General features: G+C 32.2%; 4 protein-coding genes and 1 long non-coding RNA gene across 6 annotated transcripts; 3 read left to right on the top strand and 2 right to left on the bottom strand.

The window, feature by feature from the left end:
* Positions 1-229: 229 nt before the first annotated feature.
* Positions 230-7,184, top strand: aqp8a.2 (aquaporin 8a, tandem duplicate 2). The gene is given in 5 exon segments (NM_001080182.1): positions 230-503; positions 2,584-2,710; positions 2,790-3,004; positions 6,357-6,491; positions 6,788-7,184. Coding segments are annotated over 5 exon segments (774 nt in total). The 5' UTR covers positions 230-249; the 3' UTR covers positions 6,831-7,184.
* Positions 7,185-8,778: 1,594 nt separating this feature from the next.
* Positions 8,779-9,906, bottom strand: hbae5 (hemoglobin, alpha embryonic 5). The gene is given in 3 exon segments (NM_001326701.2): positions 8,779-8,988; positions 9,082-9,289; positions 9,748-9,906. Coding segments are annotated over 3 exon segments (432 nt in total). The 5' UTR covers positions 9,843-9,906; the 3' UTR covers positions 8,779-8,859.
* A 1,835-nt stretch (positions 9,907-11,741) lies between these two features.
* On the top strand, positions 11,742-12,448 carry hbbe2 (hemoglobin beta embryonic-2). Its single transcript, NM_212846.1, is given in 3 exon segments — positions 11,742-11,853; positions 11,941-12,163; positions 12,252-12,448. Coding segments are annotated over 3 exon segments (444 nt in total). The 5' UTR covers positions 11,742-11,761; the 3' UTR covers positions 12,381-12,448.
* Positions 12,449-15,246: 2,798 nt separating this feature from the next.
* LOC101884456 (uncharacterized) lies at positions 15,247-18,434 on the bottom strand. Of its 2 annotated transcripts, XR_015503628.1 has the most exons (5): positions 18,381-18,434; positions 17,401-17,431; positions 17,228-17,265; positions 16,281-16,466; positions 15,247-16,161 (listed from the first exon to the last, which is right to left on the bottom strand). It is a non-coding gene; the product is annotated as an uncharacterized LOC101884456 (long non-coding RNA). The 2 variants fall into 2 exon arrangements; XR_015503629.1 differs by lacking the exon at positions 16,281-16,466.
* Positions 18,435-21,779: 3,345 nt separating this feature from the next.
* hbbe3 (hemoglobin beta embryonic-3) lies at positions 21,780-22,854 on the top strand. Its single transcript, NM_001015058.1, is given in 3 exon segments — positions 21,780-21,883; positions 22,308-22,530; positions 22,713-22,854. Coding segments are annotated over 3 exon segments (444 nt in total). The 5' UTR covers positions 21,780-21,791; the 3' UTR covers positions 22,842-22,854.
* The last annotated feature ends 1,851 nt before the right edge of the window (positions 22,855-24,705 follow it).

The raw sequence follows: 24,705 nt of genomic DNA, 5'->3' as shown, positions 1-24,705 counted from the left end.
ATGCGATAAGAGAGCAAATCTCCATTGATGTAACTCTGAACTGAAAACCCCACAGTTACTCTTTAAGCTTTTAAATGTCAACTAAAACTTGATTGTATAATGTTGCTTGATCATTTACAATATTCCTATGATAAAATATCAGACATTTATGGATAAAAGAGTGATTTATGATGGAACAAGTGAGCTCTGTTATCATAGTGTTTCCTTTGCCACAGTCCCAGAGTTACTCATTGCACTTGATGGAGCACAATGCCGGTGGAAGCAGAGAAGCTGGAGCTCGAAGAACTGGACAAAACCTTGTTAAACAGAGACAAACCAAAACCTCAGAGCAAATACGAAAGAATATTCCAGCCATGCATTGCTGAGCTGGTGGGCACGACATTTTTTGTCTTCATTGGCTGTGTGTCTGTTATTGAAAATGTGGAAGCAGCTGGAAGACTGCAGCCAGCACTTGTGCACGGGCTGGCAGTGGCTGTGCTGGTGGCATGTATGGCGGAAATCAGGTAGGAATTATTTTATTACAAAAAAAGTGTTATAGTAAGAAGCTTATTAAAAATAATTAATAATAATACAGTTATTTATATAAATTGCCTTCTGGATGAACAAACACAGGTGCTTTGAAACTTCATATTATGGGATGTATATATACAGTTAAAGTAAGAATTATTAGCCCCTTTTGAATTTTTTTATAGTTCCTAAATGATAACGGAGCAAGGAAATTTTCACAGTAAGTCTGATATGATTTTTTCTTCTAGAGACAGTCATATTTGTTTTTCATATTTTAAACACCATTTTTAGATTAAAATTGTTAGCCTCTTTAAGCTATATATTTTTTCACTAGTCAACATAACAAACCATCATTATACAATAACTTGCCTAATTACCCTAACCTGCCTAGTAAACCTAATTAACCTAGTTAAGCCTTTACATGTCACTTTAAGCTGTATAGAAGTAGAACTGTATATAAGTGAAGAAAAATATAAACATGTGGGCTAATAATTCAGGGGGGCTATTATATATATATATATATATATATATATATATATATATATATATATATATATATATATATATATATATATATATATATATATATATATATATATATATATATTTCATGTTTTTTTTTTAAAGAAAATTATTCTGTTCACCAGGGCAGCATTTATTAAATGTAAAAAATGTTATTACTCCAGTCATTATTGCTTTTATTTCTGCGTTCTATTACAATAATAATAATAATAATAATAATAATAATTATTATTATTAGTGTTATTATTATTATTATTAATATTAGAGTAATTTCTAAATGATCATGTGCCTGAAGACTGGAGTAATGAAACTGAAAATAGTTTTTTTTTTCCCCTGCTTTTTTATGAAAAATCAGTCAAATAAAACAAAAAAAAGTACTTGGTGCTCATTATTGGTCATTACCAGAGACCTGGACATCATCAGTTACAGAAAGTAAATACTAAATTTTAAAAAGTCCATAAAAATCCATCATTTTTATAATTTTCAACATCAAAAGGTCAGGTCAAGGTCTTCACATTGCAATTTGAAAGTTGTAAATAAATGGCATACACTTTACAAGCTGCAGGCAACTGCACATTAACAGTTTGATAGAGCTGTTTCAATGCAAAAACAATATGCTAAAATATGAACAAATCCAAGTTCAATTTTTAAATACAGTTTTTAACCCAACTTTAACACTACAGTTTGATTTATTAGCCCCCCTTCTAATTTGGTTCACCCCAAAATAAGTGGAAACAATATAAGAATGTTAGGGAAACATTATGTGTTAGCTGGGAATTTAATTATCAAGAATGTTTTGAATAGTGTCAAACAAAAGTGTTAGCAGAAGATATGCAGTCTACAAATACTCTAATGACAGTTGACAAAGAAAAGTTACTTGGAATGTCTAAAGCCCAATCTTGATCCTGGAGATCTTCCTTCCTGCAGAGTTCTGCTCCAACCCTGATTAGACACAATTAAACCAATCCGCTTGTTAAGTGTGACGTCAAGCGGAGCGGCTTCCGGGTCCAAGCGCTCTATTCAACTGAATGGGGAGATTCATGAAATGGTAGTAATAAACGTTTACAAAGTGATTTAAGACTTTCGAAAGTCACGATCGCAATATATATGTCCATGCCTATCCGATGGCCAGAAAGTAATTCATTGTTTTATAAATTGTTAAAATTTTGATATTTGTTAAGCCCAGAGATTGTTGTGTACACTATGACTTTATGTAAAATTAACTTTAATGTGTGATAGGAATAAAACGTGATCATAAACGAATGATTTCTCCACTCAACTGAATGGCAGCTTGGACCCGGAAACAGTATTACATACGTTACAAACACGTCATCACTTAACAAGCAGATACATAGGATCTGAAGGAGCATTTGGTGTTTAAAGACAGCTGTGTTTGATCAAGGATGCAGCTGAGCTCTGCTTAAAGTTAGATCTTCAGATACAGAATTGGGATTTAAAGGAAACCATCAAAAAAAGGGATTTTCTAAACCTCTTATTTGTTAACAATTTAGTCTCTATCTCACCTGAACTGTATTGTTTTTCTCCTCAACGCAGCGGATCCCATTTCAACCCTCCGTTCACCATTGCTATCTGGTTATGTGGAGGAATGCAGCTGACGATGGTTGTCCCGTATCTTATCAGTCAGCTTATCGGAGGTGTACTAGGAGCTGCAATGTCAAAGGTGTGAACAAGGCCCATACACTTAATAATCACCAATACATAGCATAAAACAATGCTCAATGATCAGATGTGTTTTTAAGGTTATGACTTCAGATGAAAACTACGCGAACGCTACTGGAGCTGCATTTGCTGTTCTGAAATCAGATGAGCAGCTGGGGAAGGTGGTGTTTGCTGAAATGGCCATGACGTGTCTGGTGACTCTGGTGGTCCTGATGGGAGCTGTTAACGGAAAAAGCAAAAGCCCAATGGTGCCCTTCATGGTGGGCTGCACCGTTATTGTCAATATTCTAGCAGGGTGAGTCTGGAAATAGTCTAAATAAATGGTGAAAAGTTTAAAAAAGGCAAATTCATGCAACAACATTGCACAACAAAAAGCAATTAGTTGACTTTACTTAAAGGGCACCTATGATGAAATTTAACTTTTATAAACTGTTTGGACAGAACTGTGTGTGGGTATAGTGTGTCATATTAGGATAAACACAGCAAATCTCTTTTTAAAAATTTACTAAAGTTAAAATATAGGAGTCAAATCCCAGTAATTTTAAGGCCCACTGCAACCTGACTTAAGAGTGCGGTTTCCCCGCCCACCGAATTAATTGACATGTGCCATGTTTCTATAATAGCATGTACGCACGTTCACTGAACATTTGAAAATATACATAAACTGAGATTTAAATATGTTACAAATCTGGTATACACGTTTACAAAACAATAAAAAACAAATTAACTGAGATTAAAATGGTACAAATCTGTGCTTTTTATAAGTTGTCCGTCTCTGTCACTGACGGATCTTTATTTGACATAAGGCATGATGAGAAGCAGACGCTCACGTGGAAACGGTGGGCGGAGAGAAAAAGTTAATTTGCATTTAAAGCCGCAGGCTACAAAAACAGCTACATAGTACTCAGACATCAAAATGGACAGATTCTGTAGGCTTTAATAAATTATCCTCGGGCTCATTCTAAAAACGTATTCCCATGGACGTTTCTGGAGAATTATGTAGCCGGAGGTACATATGGCTGCATTTTATTTTTTAAGCGAACACTACGGGGCGATATGACACCGTCCCTTTTCACACTTACCGGCTGACCGCTTACCTCCGGGTGGAGGGCTTTCCTTCTGCAACAAGTTTGTCCCGTTAGCTCGTCATGTACGTCGCCGGACCTGAGACGCAGAGAGGAGTGGACCACGATGGCGATGACCGGGTTCGAGTCCGGGGAAAAGGAGTTCCAGAAATTCAAAACAGGGTGAGAATGTGGTAAAATCCAAATACATTGTAAAAATCAGACAAGGGCTTTTCTTTTTCTGGATGGCTTTTGTAGATTGTTGGTTGGGTTTTGGGAAGTAAGTGTGTGGGCGGGTCAATTGGTAAAATTGGTTGGGTTTCGGGAAGGAGGAGGGGTGGGTCAGTCGATTGGTCGGTTGCACAGTCAATAATTGGCCTGTTGTGGGTTTACGCGAGTACAGTGCGGGTGCAAACAGCACTAGCGAGAGTCATTTGAGATACACACAGTGGCATCTCATGAATGCGCGAAAACAAAAACTGCAAAAATACGTAACTCCCGGGACGTATTTCGCAGCCTCCAGAAACGTCCATGGGACTACATTTCAGAATGAGCCTGGGTTGAAATCACCTTATAATATTTTGAGCTGAAACTTTACAGACACCGAAGGCTTATCTTACATTTTGTAAAATGGTTAAAATGGGAGCCCTTTAAAAAGAAAGTAAACTCATAATTATTAAGTAAACAAACTATGTGCATAATTATGAAAGTTAAGGCAATGGGATTACTGACTTTTTTGAGTAAAGTAACTAAATGCTTTTTACAGTGTGTATTTACTTGATGAAAAGTATACAGCAATACACTCTTGTTGTGAAATATTGTCAGTATTAGAGTAATATCTAATATTTGAATAACAAGCGAATGTCCATTAGCAGAATGATTTCTGAGGTATCATGTGACACTGAAGGTATAATTATTGTTTTTATAATAGTATGACAGACAGTTCTGTTTTTGCTGTGTTTGCTTTACGTTAAAGAGATACAGCTTTTAGTGGGAAGAGGAAAAAAAATCACAAATGTTATGGGTAATTCTTAACTTAAATATCTGATTGACAGGTACACAATAGAGCACTCTTATTTCAGTGTTATCTGTACTGTGTTTCTGATGTGACCACAAAGAGGTATACAGTTGAACTCAAATATACAGTCAAACTTATTTGCCCTAATGTGAAATTTGTACATGTTTTCTCGGTGGCACAGTAACTCAATGGTTAGCACTGTTGCCTCATTGCAAGAAGGTCGCTAGTTTGCGTTCTGAATGTGCCAGTTGGCATTTCTGTGTGGAGTATGCATGTTCTCCCTGTTGGCACGGTGGGTTTCCTCCTGGTGCTTTGGTTCCCCCAAAGTCCAAAGACATGTGTTATAGGTGAATTGGATAAACTAAATTGGCGTAGTGTATAGGTGCATGTGTGAATGCGAGAGTTTATGGGTGTTTCCCAAGATGGTTTGCAACTGGAAGGGCATACGCTGCATAAAACATATGCTGGAATAGTCGGTGGTTCATTATGCTGTGGCGACCCCTGATAATTAAGGGACTAAGTCGAAGGAAAATGAATGAATGAATAAATAAAATATTTTTCCAGTGCTGTTTTTATAATGTGGAGAAGATTTTTTTCAACACATTTTTACATTTTTAAAAAAAATCCAATATAATTTTTCTTTGCCATGATGATAGTACTTTATTGAGCTTAATGTGCTTTTTAGTTATTGAGTTAAAGCTTTAAAGGCTTAACTAGGTTTATGTTAATTAAGTTAGGTTAGTTAGGCAAGAAATTGGACAACAGTGTTTTTTTTCTGTGGCCAATCAAAAATAAATTAATTATTTTAAGGTACTAACAATTTTGACCTTAAACATTGTTTAAAAAAAAACTGCTCATATGATAGCCAATTTAGAAGAAATAAGACTTTCTCCAGAAGAGAAAAATATTTTATGAATTCCTATGAGATTTTCTTTGCTCTGTAAACAATAAATTTACATTTGGATCATGTGTCAGAAGTTCAAAAAATAAAAATAAGAATTTTGCTAATAATAAATCCTGTTAACAAAGTTAACACATGTTAATACTGCATTAATCAAAATTTTAAATAGTGTACACTTTACTAAAAGGCTCCAATCCCCTTAACAAATGCTTTGTTAATGATAAATCATGTTAGTAAAGAGTTTATAAGCATGGATAACATGCAAGATTGTGTAGTGTCATTGTTAATTATTTGTTCATGTTGCTTCAACTATAACAACACATTAGTACGTTTACATTAGCAAAGAGTATTGCTGAATTAATGTGTTGTTCGCTATGTTATGCTATCAAATCCTCAAATAAATACATAAACTAATAAAACTGTTAATGTAAAGAGATGCATTAGATTAGAATATCAAGTTTACAGCTGATGAACGAAGTCATTGCTCACCATTCACCTTAGCGAATGCATCAACAAACACATTAAAATATTTTTAGTTAACGTTAGCAAAGATAAACTAGACAGATGTGTTGTTCATTGTTAATTCATGTTGATTAATGCATTAACCTTAACTAAAACAACCTAAGTGTTACCATTTGAATGTATATGTTGTTTTATTTAATAGAGGAGATGTTTCTGGCACCTGTTTGAACCCTGCGAGAGCTTTTGGACCTGCACTCATGGCAAACCACTGGACTTATCACTGGGTTTATTGGGTCGGTCCGTTGGGAGGTGGTCTGGTGGCTGCCGCTCTTATGAGGTCAGTGTGCTTTCATTTAAAATATTACATTGTTTCTTGCTCAAGTTTTGTGGTCAAGAAATGAACATTGATATGGTAACACATAAGTTTAAGTAACAATCCAAACCATTAACTGGCTTATTACCCTCCTATTATTAAGATTATTAAAGTTATAATCTTATTCTGCATCCCTAGTCCTAAACCCAACTACAACCTTACTACCTATTAATGAGCAGCTAATGAGTGACTTATTGAGCTAAAGTCTTTGTTAATAGTGACATTTAAATTAAGTAAGCATTTTTTTATTGTTTTAACAGGCTTCTGCTTGGAGATGAAAAGCTACGGGTTGTAATGAAATAAAACTGGAGCTTGACATCAGCATGTTAAAACCTTTCTACACATGACATCATCATTATTAATAGAGTGTAGATATTTCTAATATCTATTCTGTTTAGTACTGTGGGTTAGCACGCTTAACTTTAATTATAAATGGAGATTTTTTTAAATGTTTTTTTTTTCCAAGCATAAAATGAAATGACATAAAATAGTTTTTTTTTCAGGCTGTTGTTTAGAATTTACTTGAAATAAACATTATTAGATATTTTTATATTAACATTGTGTTATAACTATATCTCTGTTATCTTTATTTTAATTGGCTTATTTTAAAGTAATTATGTATTATTGAGTCATTATTATTAAATATGTTTTATTGAAGATTGATTGTTTGTTTGTTTATTATTCATTCAGAAGTGCTTTATTTCAGTTCAGTATCAAATATGATTATAGAGCCTGACAGGGTTTTTGGGGTTGATATTGGAGTAAAAAAATTATGATTTCTTTATATGCAAATTATAGAACAGTACCGGTAAAAACCTTTTCCCATTCGTTTTTCCAACTTTTGACTAGTACTATACAGTGCTCAGCATAGTTGAGTGCACCCATTTTAAAGATTTTTTTTTTTTATCCATTCACAGTGAATATAGACATTTGTATTTTGGTGTATTTAAACAAATCAGATTTATTAAACATATACATTTATTAAATGATATTTAAAAAAATATTACAACCTACGAAATTTCTAGAAATTCTTTTTTATATTTTTTGTTTCTCTTTCTTTTTTTATATTTTTTGTCTTCTCTTTTCTTTTTAAAATTTGTATTTAATATTTTTTTGTAATGTAAATTTGGGTTTACTAGTTATTGGACTGTTATCATAATTATTTTGTAAGATAAGCTCCAGATTTGGCTTCAGTACTGACTAATCTAATGTATATGCACAAATTTAATATTGTAAAGCTTCCTATTAAAAATATTAATTTAAAAGAGAGATTTGTGAGGGATGTACTTATATATGCTGAGCACTGTATATAGAATACAGTATACATAAAGATATTAGATATAATAGATAAGTACATTTTAGCAATTATTTTTTAATGTATAAACAATAAATATGTGATTAGTTGACTTTGCTTTAAAAAAAGTGAGAAAACCAGTTGTCTTAAAATTCAACTTACCATTTTCAGGCAAAGAGTTTACTCACTTTTTGTAAGTATTTTAATCACTTTATTTTTGTACCTTTATGTGAAAAAGCCCTTAACTATATGTTGCCTTCCATGTGCATGCAGTTCCTTGACAACTCTGTTGCTTTTTCTTCACACAATCAGAATATGAGGTTTATGACCTTAAATACCCTCGCCAAAATGTGTCTCGTGTCTCAAAGCCACTCAGCATGCTGCTTATGTTTGATATTCCTATTATAAACCAATCGTAATATTTATATTCTGTTTATATAATTTCTGTTGTGTCCTAATTATTTTTTTATTTTGTCATTATTTTTAAGTTAATTTAATTTTAAATATGGTGCATTCTATATTTAATTTTTTTTATTTTATCATTATTTTAATTAAAATTTTATGTTATTCTTTTTTTTCTAAACAAATGCAATAAAAATTGATTAGAGTATATTAATATTCAATTAATGTTATATGAAATTACATTGAAATATAAAGTGTGTTTATTTTTATACTGTCATCTTATTTATTTATTTATTTATTTATTTATATGTGTCATATATCATTTTTAATTATGTGTTGCATATGTTATTGTTTAATGTGTGAAATGTTTATTATTAACCTACATTATAAGCCAATGAAAATGTTAATAATTTTAATGATCTCCAGATCAACCTTGACTTATTTCAGAGGCTAGTTTTAATCTGGTCAAGTAATTTAAAAAATGTTTTTATTTCTAATAGAATTAATATGATAATCGGCCCACTGTGAAACAGATTAGCACGCAAACACTCAGGGTGAAGTGGTTTTAGGTTTGTTTTTATTGACATGCTGTTGACCATATCGACAAAACCACGTTCATGCTGTTAAACAGAAGAGTTAACGATATTTGTCAGACAGAGCCAAAGCCACTCTTGCCAGGAACTTGTCGATGGCCAGATGGACCTCAGCGGTGAAGTCATCAGGGAAGAGCATGGCGAACACCACCAGCAGACAGTGAGACAGGAGCTGCAAGCCAAAATTAACACACAATTTTAGGTACGACAGCTGCAACTGTTGGACTCAATTAGCAATAAACAACAAGTGGTTTGTAGTGTATACCTTGAAGTTAGCAGGGTCGACTCTCAGCTGAAAGGCGTGCAATTCACTGAGGTTCAGCAGGCCGTTGAAAAGGTCGTCGATTTTATCAACAGCCAGACCGAGTCCACCGACGATCTTCTTTCCCTGCTTCTTCACAGAGGGAGAGCCGGGGGCCAGATCGTTCCAGTGGGAGAAGTAGGTCTTGGTCTGAGGGTACACCAAAAGCAATCTGCAAAATAAAAAATATTAATATTAATATATTTTGAGGTTTACATTTGAGATTATAGGCTTACTTAAATCTGTAATGTGGCATTTGTATTATTTGAAAATCAATTATGTTCATTTTAATTACAAAAAAAGTGAAGACATTGCATTTTGTACCAAACAAATAGGCTACTTATATGTATTGTTATTGAGTCCATAGTTAAACTGTAGTTACAAAATTCCCAACTGTTGCTCTGCATGCCACTACACAGTAAAAAAATGCAGGTTTCCACACAATCCATCCATGTTATCCCAACCAAATTGATTAAATTAACAAATTTTGGTAGATTGAACATAAAACAATTAAGTTGTCCCAAACAATCTCAAGAATTGTGTTGTTTCAGCTCATTTTAATAAAGTGTTTTAAACAATGTAGCTAAATAATTGTTTTAGAAATAGCCTTGCAATTATGATTTTACTCACCTGGAAAACGCCTCGTTACCAATTTGCTCTCCCTTTGGGGCAATCTTGGCCCAGAAGCCCCTCACGGCGGCCTTGTCTTTAGCAGAAAGACTCATTTTGAATCGATGTCTGGGATGATCAGACTGGGCACCTACATGTTGCTCCTCTTTTTAAGCGTTTGTGGTTGAGCGGACACGCCCAAGATACGGCTTAATTGCGTCCCAGATTGAACTTCTGCCAGAGAACTTTGAAAACTGACATGATGCCCATTTTACCCACCTCGTTTTTGGGGTAGCATGATAAAAAAAGTGCCTGCGTGTTTGGGTCGCAAGCCAAAAAAAGAGATGGGGTCAGATCCCAATCAGATCACGTCAGCATCTTTAGTGCAAAGAAAACACAATCTTTATAAGTTAATTAGGTTTTTCAATTAATTTGATAAGTTTATGTAATGTAAAAAGTAATCTTATTTAATTTTACTCACTAGCAATTTAAGATTAAAATGTTTCTGCACCACGTTTAGTTTTAGTAATGGCCTTTTCAAAACAACATTCTTTTACTTTTAATTGATGTTTATCATCTTTAATTCTCGCAAAAACAGCACACAACAATAATGATAATCATACCATAGGCTACTAATAATAAAAAGAAAAGGATTATGATGATTTTTTTTCCATATAACAGTATTGTGATTAATATAATAGTAATCATTACAACAACAACAACAATAATAATAATAATAATAATAATAATAATAATAAATAAATAATTATACATTTGTTTTCCCACAATAAAATCAATCAATCAATCAATCAATCAATCAATCAATCAATCAATCAATCAATTAATAAACTATTCTAAATTGATTTGTAAATCATTTATTTATCGATAATTAATTCATCGATAAATGTCCAAACCCTTATTTAACGAGTCTGGATTCAATAATAATAATAATAATAATAATAATAATAATAATCATTATCATTATAATTATCATCATCATCATCATCATCATCATCATCATCATAATAATAATAATGAAATCCACAAAGCAACAATAATCATAATTAAGTATAATAAAAAAAACAATAACAATATTTATTATTATTATTTTTAAATTATTATTCTCATTATTGTTATATAACATTAATTTATCCCAGGTATATTAAGCATGCAACCTGTTATAATATTGCAACATTTGACAAAACAACAGCAAGTGTAATAAAAACATACATTACTGTGAAGTAAATAATAATTGTACTATTTTGAAAACGACTGCTTTTGACGAATCTGATCTTCTATTCGGAATTGATTTATAAATCGTGTGTTTCATTAATTGACTCTGATATAAATTATGTCTGGTTAATCGATAAAATGCCCACGCCCTTTTATTTGATGAGTCTGGATTTTAGGCAAATATGCATTTTACGTTGACATCAGCGTAAGTGGCGCATCTGTGAGTCAAGATAAGAGAGACAGAGGCGTTCAGAGACGCGCGTGCGTGCGCGAGATAACAACCGAGACGCAATATTTGGTCATTTATGAAAGTCATATTACTAACTGAGTTGACAAGGATTTAAAAAGATGAATCTAATATTCTATTGTTTTTTAAATATATCAATAGGTTACATTAGACTGTCCTTGCCATATTATGTGGATTTTCCTTTTATATCCATCACATTTTTTTCTATAAATGTAATAGGCTGAGAACTGCAGTGATGAAGGTCAGTGGACAAAAACTAGTGCTTGTGACCATAAAGCTTCAAAATTTTGCAAGTATAGCCTATGCAGGACTGCATCGTTTTATATTAGACTACCTATAACTTTCATTAAAAGTTGGGCGTAACTTTGACTAACTAGATTGAAGATTCTTAGAGTTCACCATCACTACTTCAGCGTCCTGCCCACCTGAATGTGCCAGCCAATCAAATGAGCGAACATGCACCGCCTTAGCAACTCGATGACATAAATACAATCGAGAGTTGTGCAAAGGTATGATTCTTGTTCTTGACAGAGAAGAAAATCATAAATCAACAACATGGTTGCGTGGACCGCCGAGGAACGTGCCTTCATCCAGGACATCTTCAGCAAACTCAACTATGAGGAGGCTGGACCCAAAGCACTGCAGAGGTATGTATTCCCAATATCATAATTTATATAGTAAAAATACATTAGGCCTATTATCATTTTAAATTATGCATTTGTTGTATTTTACAGGGCTTTGATTGTGTATCCCTGGACTCAGAGATACTTTGGAAGTTTTGGAAACCTGTACAATGCTGAGGCCATCATTAACAACCCAAAGGTCGCAGCCCACGGAACCGTCGTGCTCCACGGACTGGACAGAGCCATGAAGAACATGGATGACATCAAGAACACCTACGCCGAGCTGAGCGTGCTGCACTCCGAGAAACTGCACGTGGATCCTGACAACTTCAGGGTGAGCAAACATTACAGTACAGTAAACACAATTTTACATACCTGTTTGTCTGAGACTCACCTGTTCCGTTTGTTTTCCTCTGTTTCAGCTGCTGGCCGACTGCCTGACAATCGTGATTGCCTCCACCATGGGCGCCGCTTTCACAGCCGACATGCAGGCTGCCTGGCAGAAGTTCCTCGCTGTTGTTGTCTCTGCTCTGCAAAGACAGTATCATTAAGACCTCTCAGATGTGGTGGGGAAACATTGTATGTTTGCTCTCAAACGCAATAAAGAGAAATTGATACGCACCTGAGCCGTGTGTTTTCTGGATAGCCTAATAGAGGTGTTTGGAATTTAAAACGATGACACAAATTGTATTTGGCTACAGTACGTATAAATAATAATAATAATAATAATAATAATAATAATAATAATAATAATAATAATAATAATAATAATAATATAATATTATTATTGTTATTATTATTATTATTATTATTATTATTATTATTATTATGTACACGTACTACCTACACGTACACGTATGTATATCAATTGCAAAGACATGGAAATTGGCAGCACTTTATTTTAAAGTCTTGTTTAATAACTACTTATATTACCAAATGATTTTAATAATTATCGGGTAATATAAGTAGTTATGGAATATGGAAATAATCAAGAATTAAATATGATTTACAAGCATCAAAAAGATTAAAACATTTATAATAGCCTAGATAAATAAATAAATAAATAAATAAATAAATAAATAAATAAATAAATAAATAAATGCCAGTCATTTATTTTCTGGCAAACCATGGATCACAGAAGACTTCCCAATCACTCAGTGTTATAGCCTATATACAGTATACACAATAAAATTAAAAATCTTGACAGGAATATTTATTCAAGATTAATTTGATAACATTTAATGAACGATACCACTGCGACCACAAAAAATAATTATTACTTCTAATTTTTATTTTGCCAATGCTTTTTTTTTTGTTTATTTGCCAAATCTGACTTTTATTTATTTAAAATTTAGACTAATAAAAAAATAAAAGTTTGTATAATCATAAAAGGTAAACCCGCGTCATAATAACGTGCGTTTAAGACAGTATTTCTTTTATTACTGCGAATAGTGATGGAATATGTTTAGACATTTTAATTACAATTTCAGTGTACAAAAAATGCGTATTTTTTTGCGACAAAGAGCAAAATGTAAAAGAAGGAAATTAATCTGTGTTCTGCTGATCAGTAATATCACCAAAACAAGATGAAAAACGTCGGACATAGGGTTTGTTGGTTTTCTAAACTAAAATAAATTGCTTTGAGACGTGCCAAATAACCAAAAATTGTTCAATGACACAGCAATTTTCAAGTCGAAAATCAATCTTTGAAATCCATCCTATTTTCTGCTTGGTTTTCAATAGAAGGGGCCTAACGCCAACCAAAAACTAGCTTCCAGAACATGTTTTAAAAAAGTTTTAATAGAGACTTGAGAGGCTGGGGAGGAGCATCAGATGGGGAAAATTCAGGGAAATGGGCGTGCAAAAGAGGGGGGGAAAAGGGTAACTTCAGTTCATTTGCAGTCAAACATCGGCATCTTTATCTTAAGTAACTCAACAGCTGCAAACAGTAGCAAACGGAAAGAGTTTCACTGTCCGAATATTTGTCTTAATAGCCAAATATATTTAGATTTTTAATAAGAATAAGAATAATATTAGTAATAGTAAAAATAATAATCATCATCATAATCATCATAATATTTAGTCTAATAATTAGTCTATTTAAGATGCATTCAAAAATAACATCTTTGAGCGTTACTTTTTTCAAGTGTTTTTTTAAATTATTCTATTTATCAAGGCGACGGTTATTGAATGTAAAAATGTTCAATATTTATAAAAAAATTAAATAACTGCTTTCTTATTGTATGTAGTTTTCCAATGCAATTATCAGTCCAGTCGTTATTGCTTTAAATAATAATAATGTAAATAATAATAATAATAATAATAATAATAATAATAATAATAATAACAATAATAATAATACTAATAATACATATTAGACTGATTTTTGAAGGATCAAGTGATTCTGGAGACTGGAGTAATGAAACTGAAAATTAATCTTTAAAATCACTGTAATAAATTATTAAATTAAATTATAAACTACTTTTGAACAGTTATTTTACAGTGCAATAACATTCCCCAATTTTACAATTTGTACTGTATTTTTGATGAAACAAATACAGCCTTGGTGAGCAAGAAAAGCTTTTAAATTTTAAAAACATTTTAAAATCCTAATGACACACACACACACACACACACACACACACACACACACACACACACACACACACACACACACACACACACACACACACACACACACACACACACACACATTTAATCCATATATTTTTTCAATAGTCTACAGACCAAACATCGTTATACAATACCTTGCCTGATTACCCTAACCTATAGTTAACCTAATTAACCTAGGTAAGTGTTTGAATATCACTTTAAGCCGTATAAGTGTCTTGAAAAAATATAGTCAAATATTATTTACTGTCATCATGGCAAAGATAAAATAAATCAGTTATACACTGATAAAAAATTTTCTGCTTCATTTACTTAAAAAAAATAATGAATTTTTTTCATTAATAATTTATTTATTTATTTATATTTTTTTCATAATTTTTTGCATAGCTTTATTATGTAGATGAAACAATACTAGGCCTTTTAGAACTTAATTTTTATATCTGTCGAAATCAAATTTTCAAATAAACAAATTTTTCTATTTCTCTAACCATTATTTTGTGTGTTAAATCTACATAACCTAAAGAGTTAAAAACTTGCATTTTGTATTGAAACCAACATCTTTTTTTAAATTGTCTTTATTACAAATTTTAAATAGGTGTAGGCTAATCATACAAAATATTACATAAAGCTGACAAATTGTGTAAAGAAATGACAGTATATGTAAAAAATGACAGGTTTTATTTATGCAATTTTTTTCTTGTATAAACATTTTGACATTCCAATTTTTACTCCGTCAAAACATAAAATGATGCAATACAAAGGACTTCATATTAATGGTCCAGACAATTTTCTATACAATAATGATTGTGTTTATTAAACTGCAACCAAAACAGCATTGTAAAAGTAAAAAAAATCTTTAGAGAAAACTACTTTTTTTTTTTAAATTAGACTTTTTTTAAAAATGCATTTTACTAAACATATGCACTATATTACCTGGTAATGCTGTAAATAAAGTTACATTCAGACTGTGCAAAAAAAAAAAAAAAAAAAAAAGCAATCTCACTTCACAAGAACAGGGTCCACCCAAAAATAGAAATTCTGTCATTATTTTCTCACCCTTTAGCTGTTTTATTTATTTATTTATTTATTTATTTTACTGTGAAAGTCTATGGTTACAGGTTAATCTTACTTTTAAATATTATTATTTTTTTGTTCAACAGAAGAAAGAAACAAAGGTTTGTAACCACTTTAGGGAGAAAAACAGTAAATATATATATATATATTTTTAGTGAACTAACCCTTTAACTGACACACTAGTATGATCCAAATATAAAAATACCATTTCAAAAATGTGCTTTTGGTAAACCTGATGAATCTGAACAATACAGTTTAACTGAAATTACCCAACAAAATCTCGCTAGCATCAACAATGTCTGTATGGCTTTTAGGTCAATAAGCTGACCTTGAGATTGTGGACGTTGGGGAGCATGTTACTGTTCGTCGTCAAGCTTGAAGAAGCCCTTATGAAAGACCTCAAAGTTGTATTTGAGTTTCTTTGGATAGCTTAGTTCCAGTGCATAAATGCGGCCCATTAGGTACAGTAGGTGCAAGAATCGGCTCCAAAAAGTACATTTGCTCTCTCTATGGCTATATTTCAGCTTTCTTGTGACCTTCATCACTGGATTGGTTGTCCACAAAGATGTTGGAAACAAGTGAACTGGGGTGCTCTTGATTGGTTATAAAATTATAGTCATCTTAAACCTGTAAAACAAAACAAACAAAAAAATCCAGAAATAATTAAAAATCTCATGTATATTTGCTGATGTAAATAATGCACATTTGCTGTTCCTCTGAGCAGCCCCCTGCAAACGTTTACTCACCCTTGGCTTTTCTACTTTATGGTGGTTGTTTATGAGTCTCTTGTTTGTTCTGAACAGTTAAACTGACTGCTGGTCTTTAGAAAAAAAATCATCCATGTCCTGCAGATTCTTCAGTTTTCTTCATCTTCAGCAGATTTGAACCCTTTTTAGCAGTGACTGTAAGATTGTCAGATTCATCTTTTCACTCTGAGGATGATTAAGGGACATAAACATAACTGTTAAAAAGGTTTAAATGTTAACTGACGTTTCAGAAGGAATCACATGGAATTAAGAACCAGGGGGTGAAAACTTTTAAACAGGAGGAACATGTCATTTTTTTATTTTGTTGAAACATCATTTTGAAATGTCATATTTTACTTAAAAAAAACAGAAAATACTTGCATATTTCCTAAAAGGCAAATTGCAATTTACCTTAATATTTTGATTATAAATGTTTTTACCGCCCGGCTCTTAGTGCCTTGCATTTATTTCTGGAGCATCATGGAGCATCAAAAGCTACCTTTTTAATAGGTTTGTTTGAGTCCCTTGATCATTCTCAGAGTGAAAAGACTGAAAGACAAATCTCACAATCATACGATCACTGCTGGAAAGGGTTCAAATCTATAGAAGATGCTAAAAAAACTGAAGAATGTGCAGAACATGTAGAATTTAACTTTTCAGAGGAGTTTAACTTTTCAGTACAAACATAAGACTGATCCATCAAAAAGCAGAAAAGACACTAGTGGATCATCAGAAAACCCCAAACCATATTAAAAAAATAATGTAGGTAAACTTTTGCAGGGGGCTAATTTAATATTTTGAGCTAGGTTTTTGTATTTTGAACTATACTGTATGTAAACATCTCAAAACAGTATTAAACAGTATTAAATAAAAAAATAACATGCATTTTGTATGATCTCACTTGTTTAAAGTTTTCACATGAATATATATAAAAAATGTTCCTTTACCTGGTAGTCCTTTATCTTCGGGAGTCAATGCTGTTGTCCTAAAAATATATAATATGACATATTAAAATTGTCACCATTAACTTATCTTTTACCTCTCCAAATGTGAATTTAATGCACTGCAATCAGCTTATAAACAGTTAACACAATAAACCAATTTCTTGAACATTACATACCATTATCCAGTGCACTTGTCAAGTGAATCCCCTGTTGGGGAGAGTGTGTAATGATTATTAACTGACCAATGCACAAATCCAGGGCAATTAGTTTAACTAGTAAGTTTTTTAAATCGTTATCTAAAAATGTAGTGAAATAAAAACAAACATTTTTCTCAGCATTTTTTAAAGGAGAGAACAAAGATGCTGAAACTAGCACTGGGTATCTAAGGCACTTTTATTATTATACTTCAATTTGCTAGCCTGGCATGCATAATAACTAACATGATTTTTATCATTATCTTGCCTGTTAATAATGTTTGAAAATAGGGCTTAAGACCAAGGAGAGCTTCTCTGAAAAGCCCTTTACATGTAATTTAAGTTAAAGAACATAAAACCGTATCTTGACAGAATATTTTACAAACGTGAGAATGAATCAGTGTTTCTCCAAACATGTACATTTTTGTTCTAACAGATGCCATCAGTGCAGCTACGCAAGCAGAAATAAATTGAAGCATATAGTTGCATACAAATATTATGTAGGCCTACTCGTTTTTTTTCCATTGAAGATAAAATAATGATTAGTTATTTTGGACTCTTGACATAAATTAAGAAATTAATGTCACTGCAACATGCAACATAAACAGTCTGTTCAAATATTGAAGCTAGCTTCTTGTGTAAAGAGGTTAAACTGAAAGAATCTAAATACTAATCCTGTCCTAAAAATACAATCTAACATTATTTTACACTACATGCATTATTTCATAGTCAGATTTGCAAAAGTGTCAACTTAGAGTAAGAACAAATCCGCCATTTGCATTAGCACATGCAGCAATTAACTGCCACATACCAGCTTCCCGTTTATGTTAGGAAATCCATATAAAGCGCAGTTGTCACAGCACAGTAAATTTACAGTTTGTCTTTGTTTCTGTACAATGTCAAAACTGTTGTGAAACAAATGTTAATGAACCTATAACTAACTTTAAACACTTGATCCTTACCTTATTTCGCCCGCATGTTCTTCTTCTTTCAAATGGGGTTTCCCAGCCAAAGACGAAGGGAAATAGTTATTTTGTAAATTTAACAAGGTGTTATGTTATGTTGTCTACGTGTACAAAAAATGTTTGTCTGAGATTATTCAGAAAAACTGAGTAAAAAAAAAATTCAAAACGACATTTGTTCATGTAAAGCTACGAACTTAACATTTTTTGTTGATTTTACAAATTAAACTACATAGTATTTACAAACACTCAGAATCATTTTTATCACTGTAAGAAATTAGTTATTAAAACTATTATGTTTAGAAATGTGTTGAAAATATCTCTCAGTTAAACAAAATTGGGCAAAAAATAAATAAATAAACAGCGAGGCTAATAATTTAGGGGGGCTAATAATTCTGACTTCAACTGTATATTTGTATGTATATTTTTTTTAATAACGTTTGATTAGCATTATTATTAATATTATATATTTTTATTACTTGATCTACCTCTTATAGGGTTCCAGTTAAAATGTAGGCATCCCCAAATAGAGCTGTATGTTGTGTCATTTAATTTCATTTATTTGATAATTTTACACTCTTATCTTTAATTCATTATATTTATTATTTGTATTATGCTAAATCAGGCTCTACTTTGCACAACAAAATTCATTAAATGTACTCATTTTTTGAAAGTTAAGTGGTTGCAAACTATTTATATGGGCTGAATTTAAACAAATTTAAATGAGCAATGCTCAACTTAATTTGTTTGTTTAAATTCAGCCTATAAAATTTATTTGCAACCACTTACCCTATTTTTAGAGAGAGAGAGAGAGGTGTGAAAGTAAAAAAAAAGCTGAAAAATAACCCTAAAGAACATTCAGAATAGTATTTCCAATATCAGTGACATGCATAAATTGAATTGTTCTTTAAAAAAAAAAAAATTTTAAACATGGCATGGCCCCAAACTGGATCATGCAGTCAGAACAGCTTCTCCCCAACACACACCTTGACTACATGAAATAAACAATAGTGCATCTATAGGCAAAGGCCACTGACAACATTAATATTTGATCACAGTAATGTTGTACAATTATTATTTTGTTAAAGACTTTTCACGTTTTAAATGTTACTGTTACATTTTACTACGGTTAAAAACAAACAAACAAAAAACTAATTTATCAAAATTATGAGCACAATTTCTCCATTAAAACGGCAGTTTATTTAATTCTCCCTTTTTTAGCACTATCATTTTTACCATCCGCTTATGATGCTTTTGGGAAACTCAGACTAGTGTTTCATGTATTGATTTTTAGAAGGACTGAGATGGCAAAGCAAGAACGTGGTTTCACATTAACAACAAGTTCTAACACTTTAATAAAGTAGTCAAAACTTAGCACCAATAAGATACAGTTGGATCGTGTCCAATATAGTGAGTGATAAATAAAACATAGGCCTACCATTTGCTGCGACTTGTAGACCTCTTCCTCTTCCTCATTTTAGCTAAAGTGTAGCACTCATGCACTTTAGCTAAAATGAGGAAAGGTCCGAGCTGAAGTGATAGAGTGGGGGCGAGGCCTATTACAATCTTAATAAAAATAAATAAATAAATAAAAACGCAAAAACGATAGCATAACACCTTAACATCACTCAAACAACAACGCTGAAACAACACAATTCTTGAGATTTTATTGGAACAACTTAATTCTTTATGTTCAATCCACATAAATTTGTTAAAAATGTTAAGTTAAATTAATCGATTTGTGTTGGGTCAACATGAATGAATTATGTGGAACACTGCATTTTTTTTTACAGTGATCAACATTTTTTAAAAGAAAGATATGATTAAAATTGTAATAGCCTACTCTTTACTTACTTTTGATGAGTTTATATTTGAGTCATGTGTTTTCAGTGCTTTACAGTTTTTAAATATATATAATAATGGTTAATGCTATATATTAAATAAGTAAGCGGAATTTGCCACTAACCAGGATTAAAAAATTCTACTCTTTAAAAAATAAAAGACCAACACAGTTGGGTTACTTTTAAAATGTTTAAAAAAAATGTAAAATTGTAATTTAATTTTACTTAATTTAATTTAAATTTAACCAAAGTTTGTATTTGACCAAGTTAAAATCCCATTGTTGTGTAGTTTGTAAAATTGTATACTTGACCACAAATGAAAACTTGCTCACTCAAGTAATTTCAAATATTTATGATCTTTTTCTGTTGCACACAAAATATATATATATATATATATATATTGAGAAATTTTGGAAACCTGCTGCCTGTTACATCCAAAAATACGGTCAATTAATGGCTTTAAAATGTTTAAAATTCATAAAGCACAGGCTACTTTAATTTACATTGGCATGTGCTACTTTAATTTACATTGACTGACTGATGGAAAATAGAAATCATTATATATTTCTTAATCTAGCCAAATCTGTTGTATCAAATTTATTACAGAGATAAAAGATTCCAAATGTGGTCTAAATGACTAACTGGCCTATGGCTTTACATGTACACCATGTTTGATTCATTCAAAACTTTTAGAAAGAGAAATAAGAGTTCAGCATCTTACAGCAGGGAAATTGGTTAATAGAGCCTACTTCAATTGTAACAGTGTTATAACATCACAACATTAACCCTTGAAATATATTTAACTGAATGTAATAACTGGCATTTTTACCATTAAAACATTTAAGACGAATTTGTTTTGTCTTGCGTATTTGGCATCATTTGGCTATTCAACTTAAATACGCAAATATAGAACAACATGTTTTGAGTATTTTGTTTATTGAATAAATGACAAATTCAGTGTTAATGACATCATTTTAGTTTAGGTATTGTAGGATATTTAATGACAGCTGGAGCAAGTTTATCTTCTTGGTGTCATCTTACTTAATTAGGTATAGCCTAGGCTACATTTGTTGTATATTTTAGTGTTGTAATTTAAAAGTTAATGGACAATGTTTTAAAAGTAAAGCATCATGTCTTCAAACAGCAACATTTAATCAAATTGGTGTGAGAAATGATGAAAAGATTATTTGAGAACATGTCCCATACTTTCACATTTCATGTTTAATTAAGTGTAGGTTCTTTGTAATTCTCTTTTTTAATTTTACGAGAGAAAATTGTTTTAAAGTAGCCCACTTGTTTCCTTGTACCCCTTCAGAACTTTTTGAATGTAAAAATGACATGTTCAATTTGAACTAGGCTACCTTTAAAAAATCAGCAAGAACACTAGGCTACACTTTGAAGATTAAAAACTGGACAATAATGGACAATATAGTTTAGTGAAACTTTTATCGGTCAGTTGCCGCCTTTTTCTTCGGACTATCGGCCAAACACATCTGTCCGGTAATATGGGCGGTGGTCCAGTAGGTCTATTTAAAGCTCTGTCCAGCTCTGAAGCCACAAGATCGACACAATGGTTGTGTGGACAGCTGAGGAGCGCGCAGCGATTCAGAACATCTTTGCCAAACTCGACTTTGAGTCGGTGGGCCTCGAGACCTTGACAAGGTAATCTTCTCTCAAACTTCGTCAACACGTTTAATTATTCGGTTTGAGATGTTTTGAATATCTTGTGGATATTTGTACATACAGAAACTATAACGTCTCTTTACTGACAGTTCAATTATAAAATAAATTTTCCTAATCAATTAGCCTATCAAGTGGTTCTGTACGTATATTTATTTATTTATTCTGGGGAACACAAAAGAGGATATTGTGAAGAATGTTTCAAAACAGCAGTAGGCTACTGTGGAAGCCAACGGCTGTTGCATGATTTCTGACATTCATGACAATATCTTATTTTGTGTTCAGCAGAAGAAAGAAATCAATAAAAGAAACAAAAAAGGAAACAAGGAACAAGTTGAGGGACCTAGAACTGTCATTTTTGAGTGAACTTCTTTTAATGTCGTTGTCTTATTTGTCTTATTTCAAGATGCTTGGTCGTCTATCCGTGGACTCAGCGGTACTTTGGTGGGTTTGGAAACCTATACAACACAGAGGCAATCATGGCTAACCCAAAAGTCAAAGCGCACGGTGTTGTGGTCCTCAAGGGACTTGAAAAGGCTCTCAACAACATGGATAATATCAAGAGCACCTATGCTTCTCTCAGCGAGCTTCACTCAGAGAAACTACAAGTCGACCCAGGCAATTTCCGGGTGAGTAGCTATTCCTCTTTAAACATCATTTTTAAATTTCTATACACACTTCGAAATGTTGTGTTCACTAAAAAGTTCGTTGAGAAATCATGTTGGTTCCTCAATGACCTTTATTTTTTAACAGTTTATGTTGTATATTGTTGTGTTGGAACTGTGCTTAACTTTTCTTCTTCTTGTTTCAGCTGTTAGCGGACTGCCTGACCGTGGTGATCGCCACACGCATGAGGAGTGAGTTCACCCCGGACATCCAAGCTGCTTGGCAGAAGTTCCTGTCTGTTGTTGTGTCAGCCCTCAGAAGGCAATATCTTTAGATTCGCTTACTGAAAGAAGTGATTGTACCATTGTTTTATGCATTATGAAAAATAAACGATTAAAATGAATTGCGTTGTCTGAGTTGTCTCTGTTTAAAAACATTTAAAATCTTAATCTAACAATTAATATTTCAGAAGTGCCAATATTTACAAATAGTGACTTACAACATGGTTGGGAGTACCTAAGATGACTGTATTTTTTTTCTGATATATTCTAAAATAGCCTATAATTTCCCACGAACATGGTCAAGACTTTAAAAGACAAAAACTGATGCAAATTTCATGTTTAATTAATGCTGAAGATACAAAATTTTGTTTGGGCCTGTGACTGAACTGAAAAATCTATTAAGACCTGATGTTAAGATTAAAGTAGAACATAAACATACATAAACAACAGGTATCGTCTGTTGTGCGTATATTTGTTTGCTAATTATAATTTGTTTAGTAAAATATGGGATATAGGCTAATGGGCAAGTATATCTATAGAAACAATATGCCAGTAAAAAGGCTCTCTATTAAGTTTTAATTATCTTACACACACTCTTCAACAAGAAGAAACACTTGATTCACTTGCAAAGTATGTTGTAAACTAAATACACTGTACAGCAGAGGTGCCCAAACTCGATCCTGAAGTTGTAAAACAGTGTTGCTTTAGCTCATTTTAATCAAGTAATTTTGACAAGTTTTTTTTAAAGCTGCATGGCAAATACAAATACACTGTGCTATTGTACCGGTTTAATTTTTGCTTGTTAAAAAAAGCCAAAGCAGAAGCCAAATCAAATTAAAGAAAAATTTCAATTGAATACAAAGTTCTAATGATATATTTTCACTTTAACGTGTTGTCGGATAAAAAAAACCTATTCATCTTACCTAACGGGCTATTATATTATGCATTATTATAATGCGGTGGTGTCCAAATCCTGTTCCTACAGGGTGCCAAACTGTCCAGCGGAGTTTAGCTCTGCTAAGTCAAGCAGACTCATTACCTTTCAATGCAAGTGTGTTGGTGCTGGTTTAGTTAAACTCTAAAGTAGCAGCAGGTACATCTTTTTTTAGGTATGCAGAAAGTGACCCACGGGTAAAGAATCTGATGTTTAAAATTTCAGCACAACGGACAGCGCCATACTTCATATTGGACTGCGGCCAAGATTTCAGCACTCAAATCTGGACAGCTCCACACCCATAGCAAACATCACGCGTTTAAGATATTAATGATCATTTAAATTTACTCATTCAAGCAGAAGCTCTTTTGCAAAGCGACTTACAAGTATAAACGACGCACATAAAATCTTCAGAGATTATGAGTATTCTATTATAAGTATACAATATTAATATTATAAGTAGGCTATCAATACTGTATAGACTATTCTATGATAAGTTAAAGTTGCTTGATCTACAAGTCGAATTATTATTTTCCACAGCTATGGTGCACATGTTAATTACATTTAACAAAGCTGGCCTACTGAAATAATTGCATTATTCTGATTGTGTAACTGCAACAGCAGTTCTTTCTCAATCCTTATATGTAGTCCATAAACACTGTAAAATGCTTTAAAATTTATAATGATAATATAGCATTTTTTTTTTTACAAGAAATACTTATTTTTATACTTCAGAGTAATTGGAGCTTAATTCAGACTTAACTGTCAATTTTGTTGAGTAATGCAACATACAACACACAGTAAAATTATTCGTCATTCGCAATATGCGTCAAAAATAAAGTTAAAAGTGTATAGTTATTCACAAATTATTACAGTCTAATCAGATAACCTCAGAAGCGTAGGCTACGTGTGACTCTAATATTGTGGACGGATTAGGCTAAGTATTAGTTATTAGTGTGTATTTTAAAAGCAATATCATATTG

The sequence above is a fragment of the Danio rerio genome, chromosome 12, assembly GCF_052040795.2.
Source record: "Danio rerio strain M-AB ecotype USA chromosome 12, GRCz13ab, whole genome shotgun sequence".
Taxonomy (NCBI): domain Eukaryota; kingdom Metazoa; phylum Chordata; class Actinopteri; order Cypriniformes; family Danionidae; genus Danio; species Danio rerio.
Note: the sequence above shows the minus strand (reverse complement) of the source record. Positions and strands in the feature narration are given on the sequence as shown.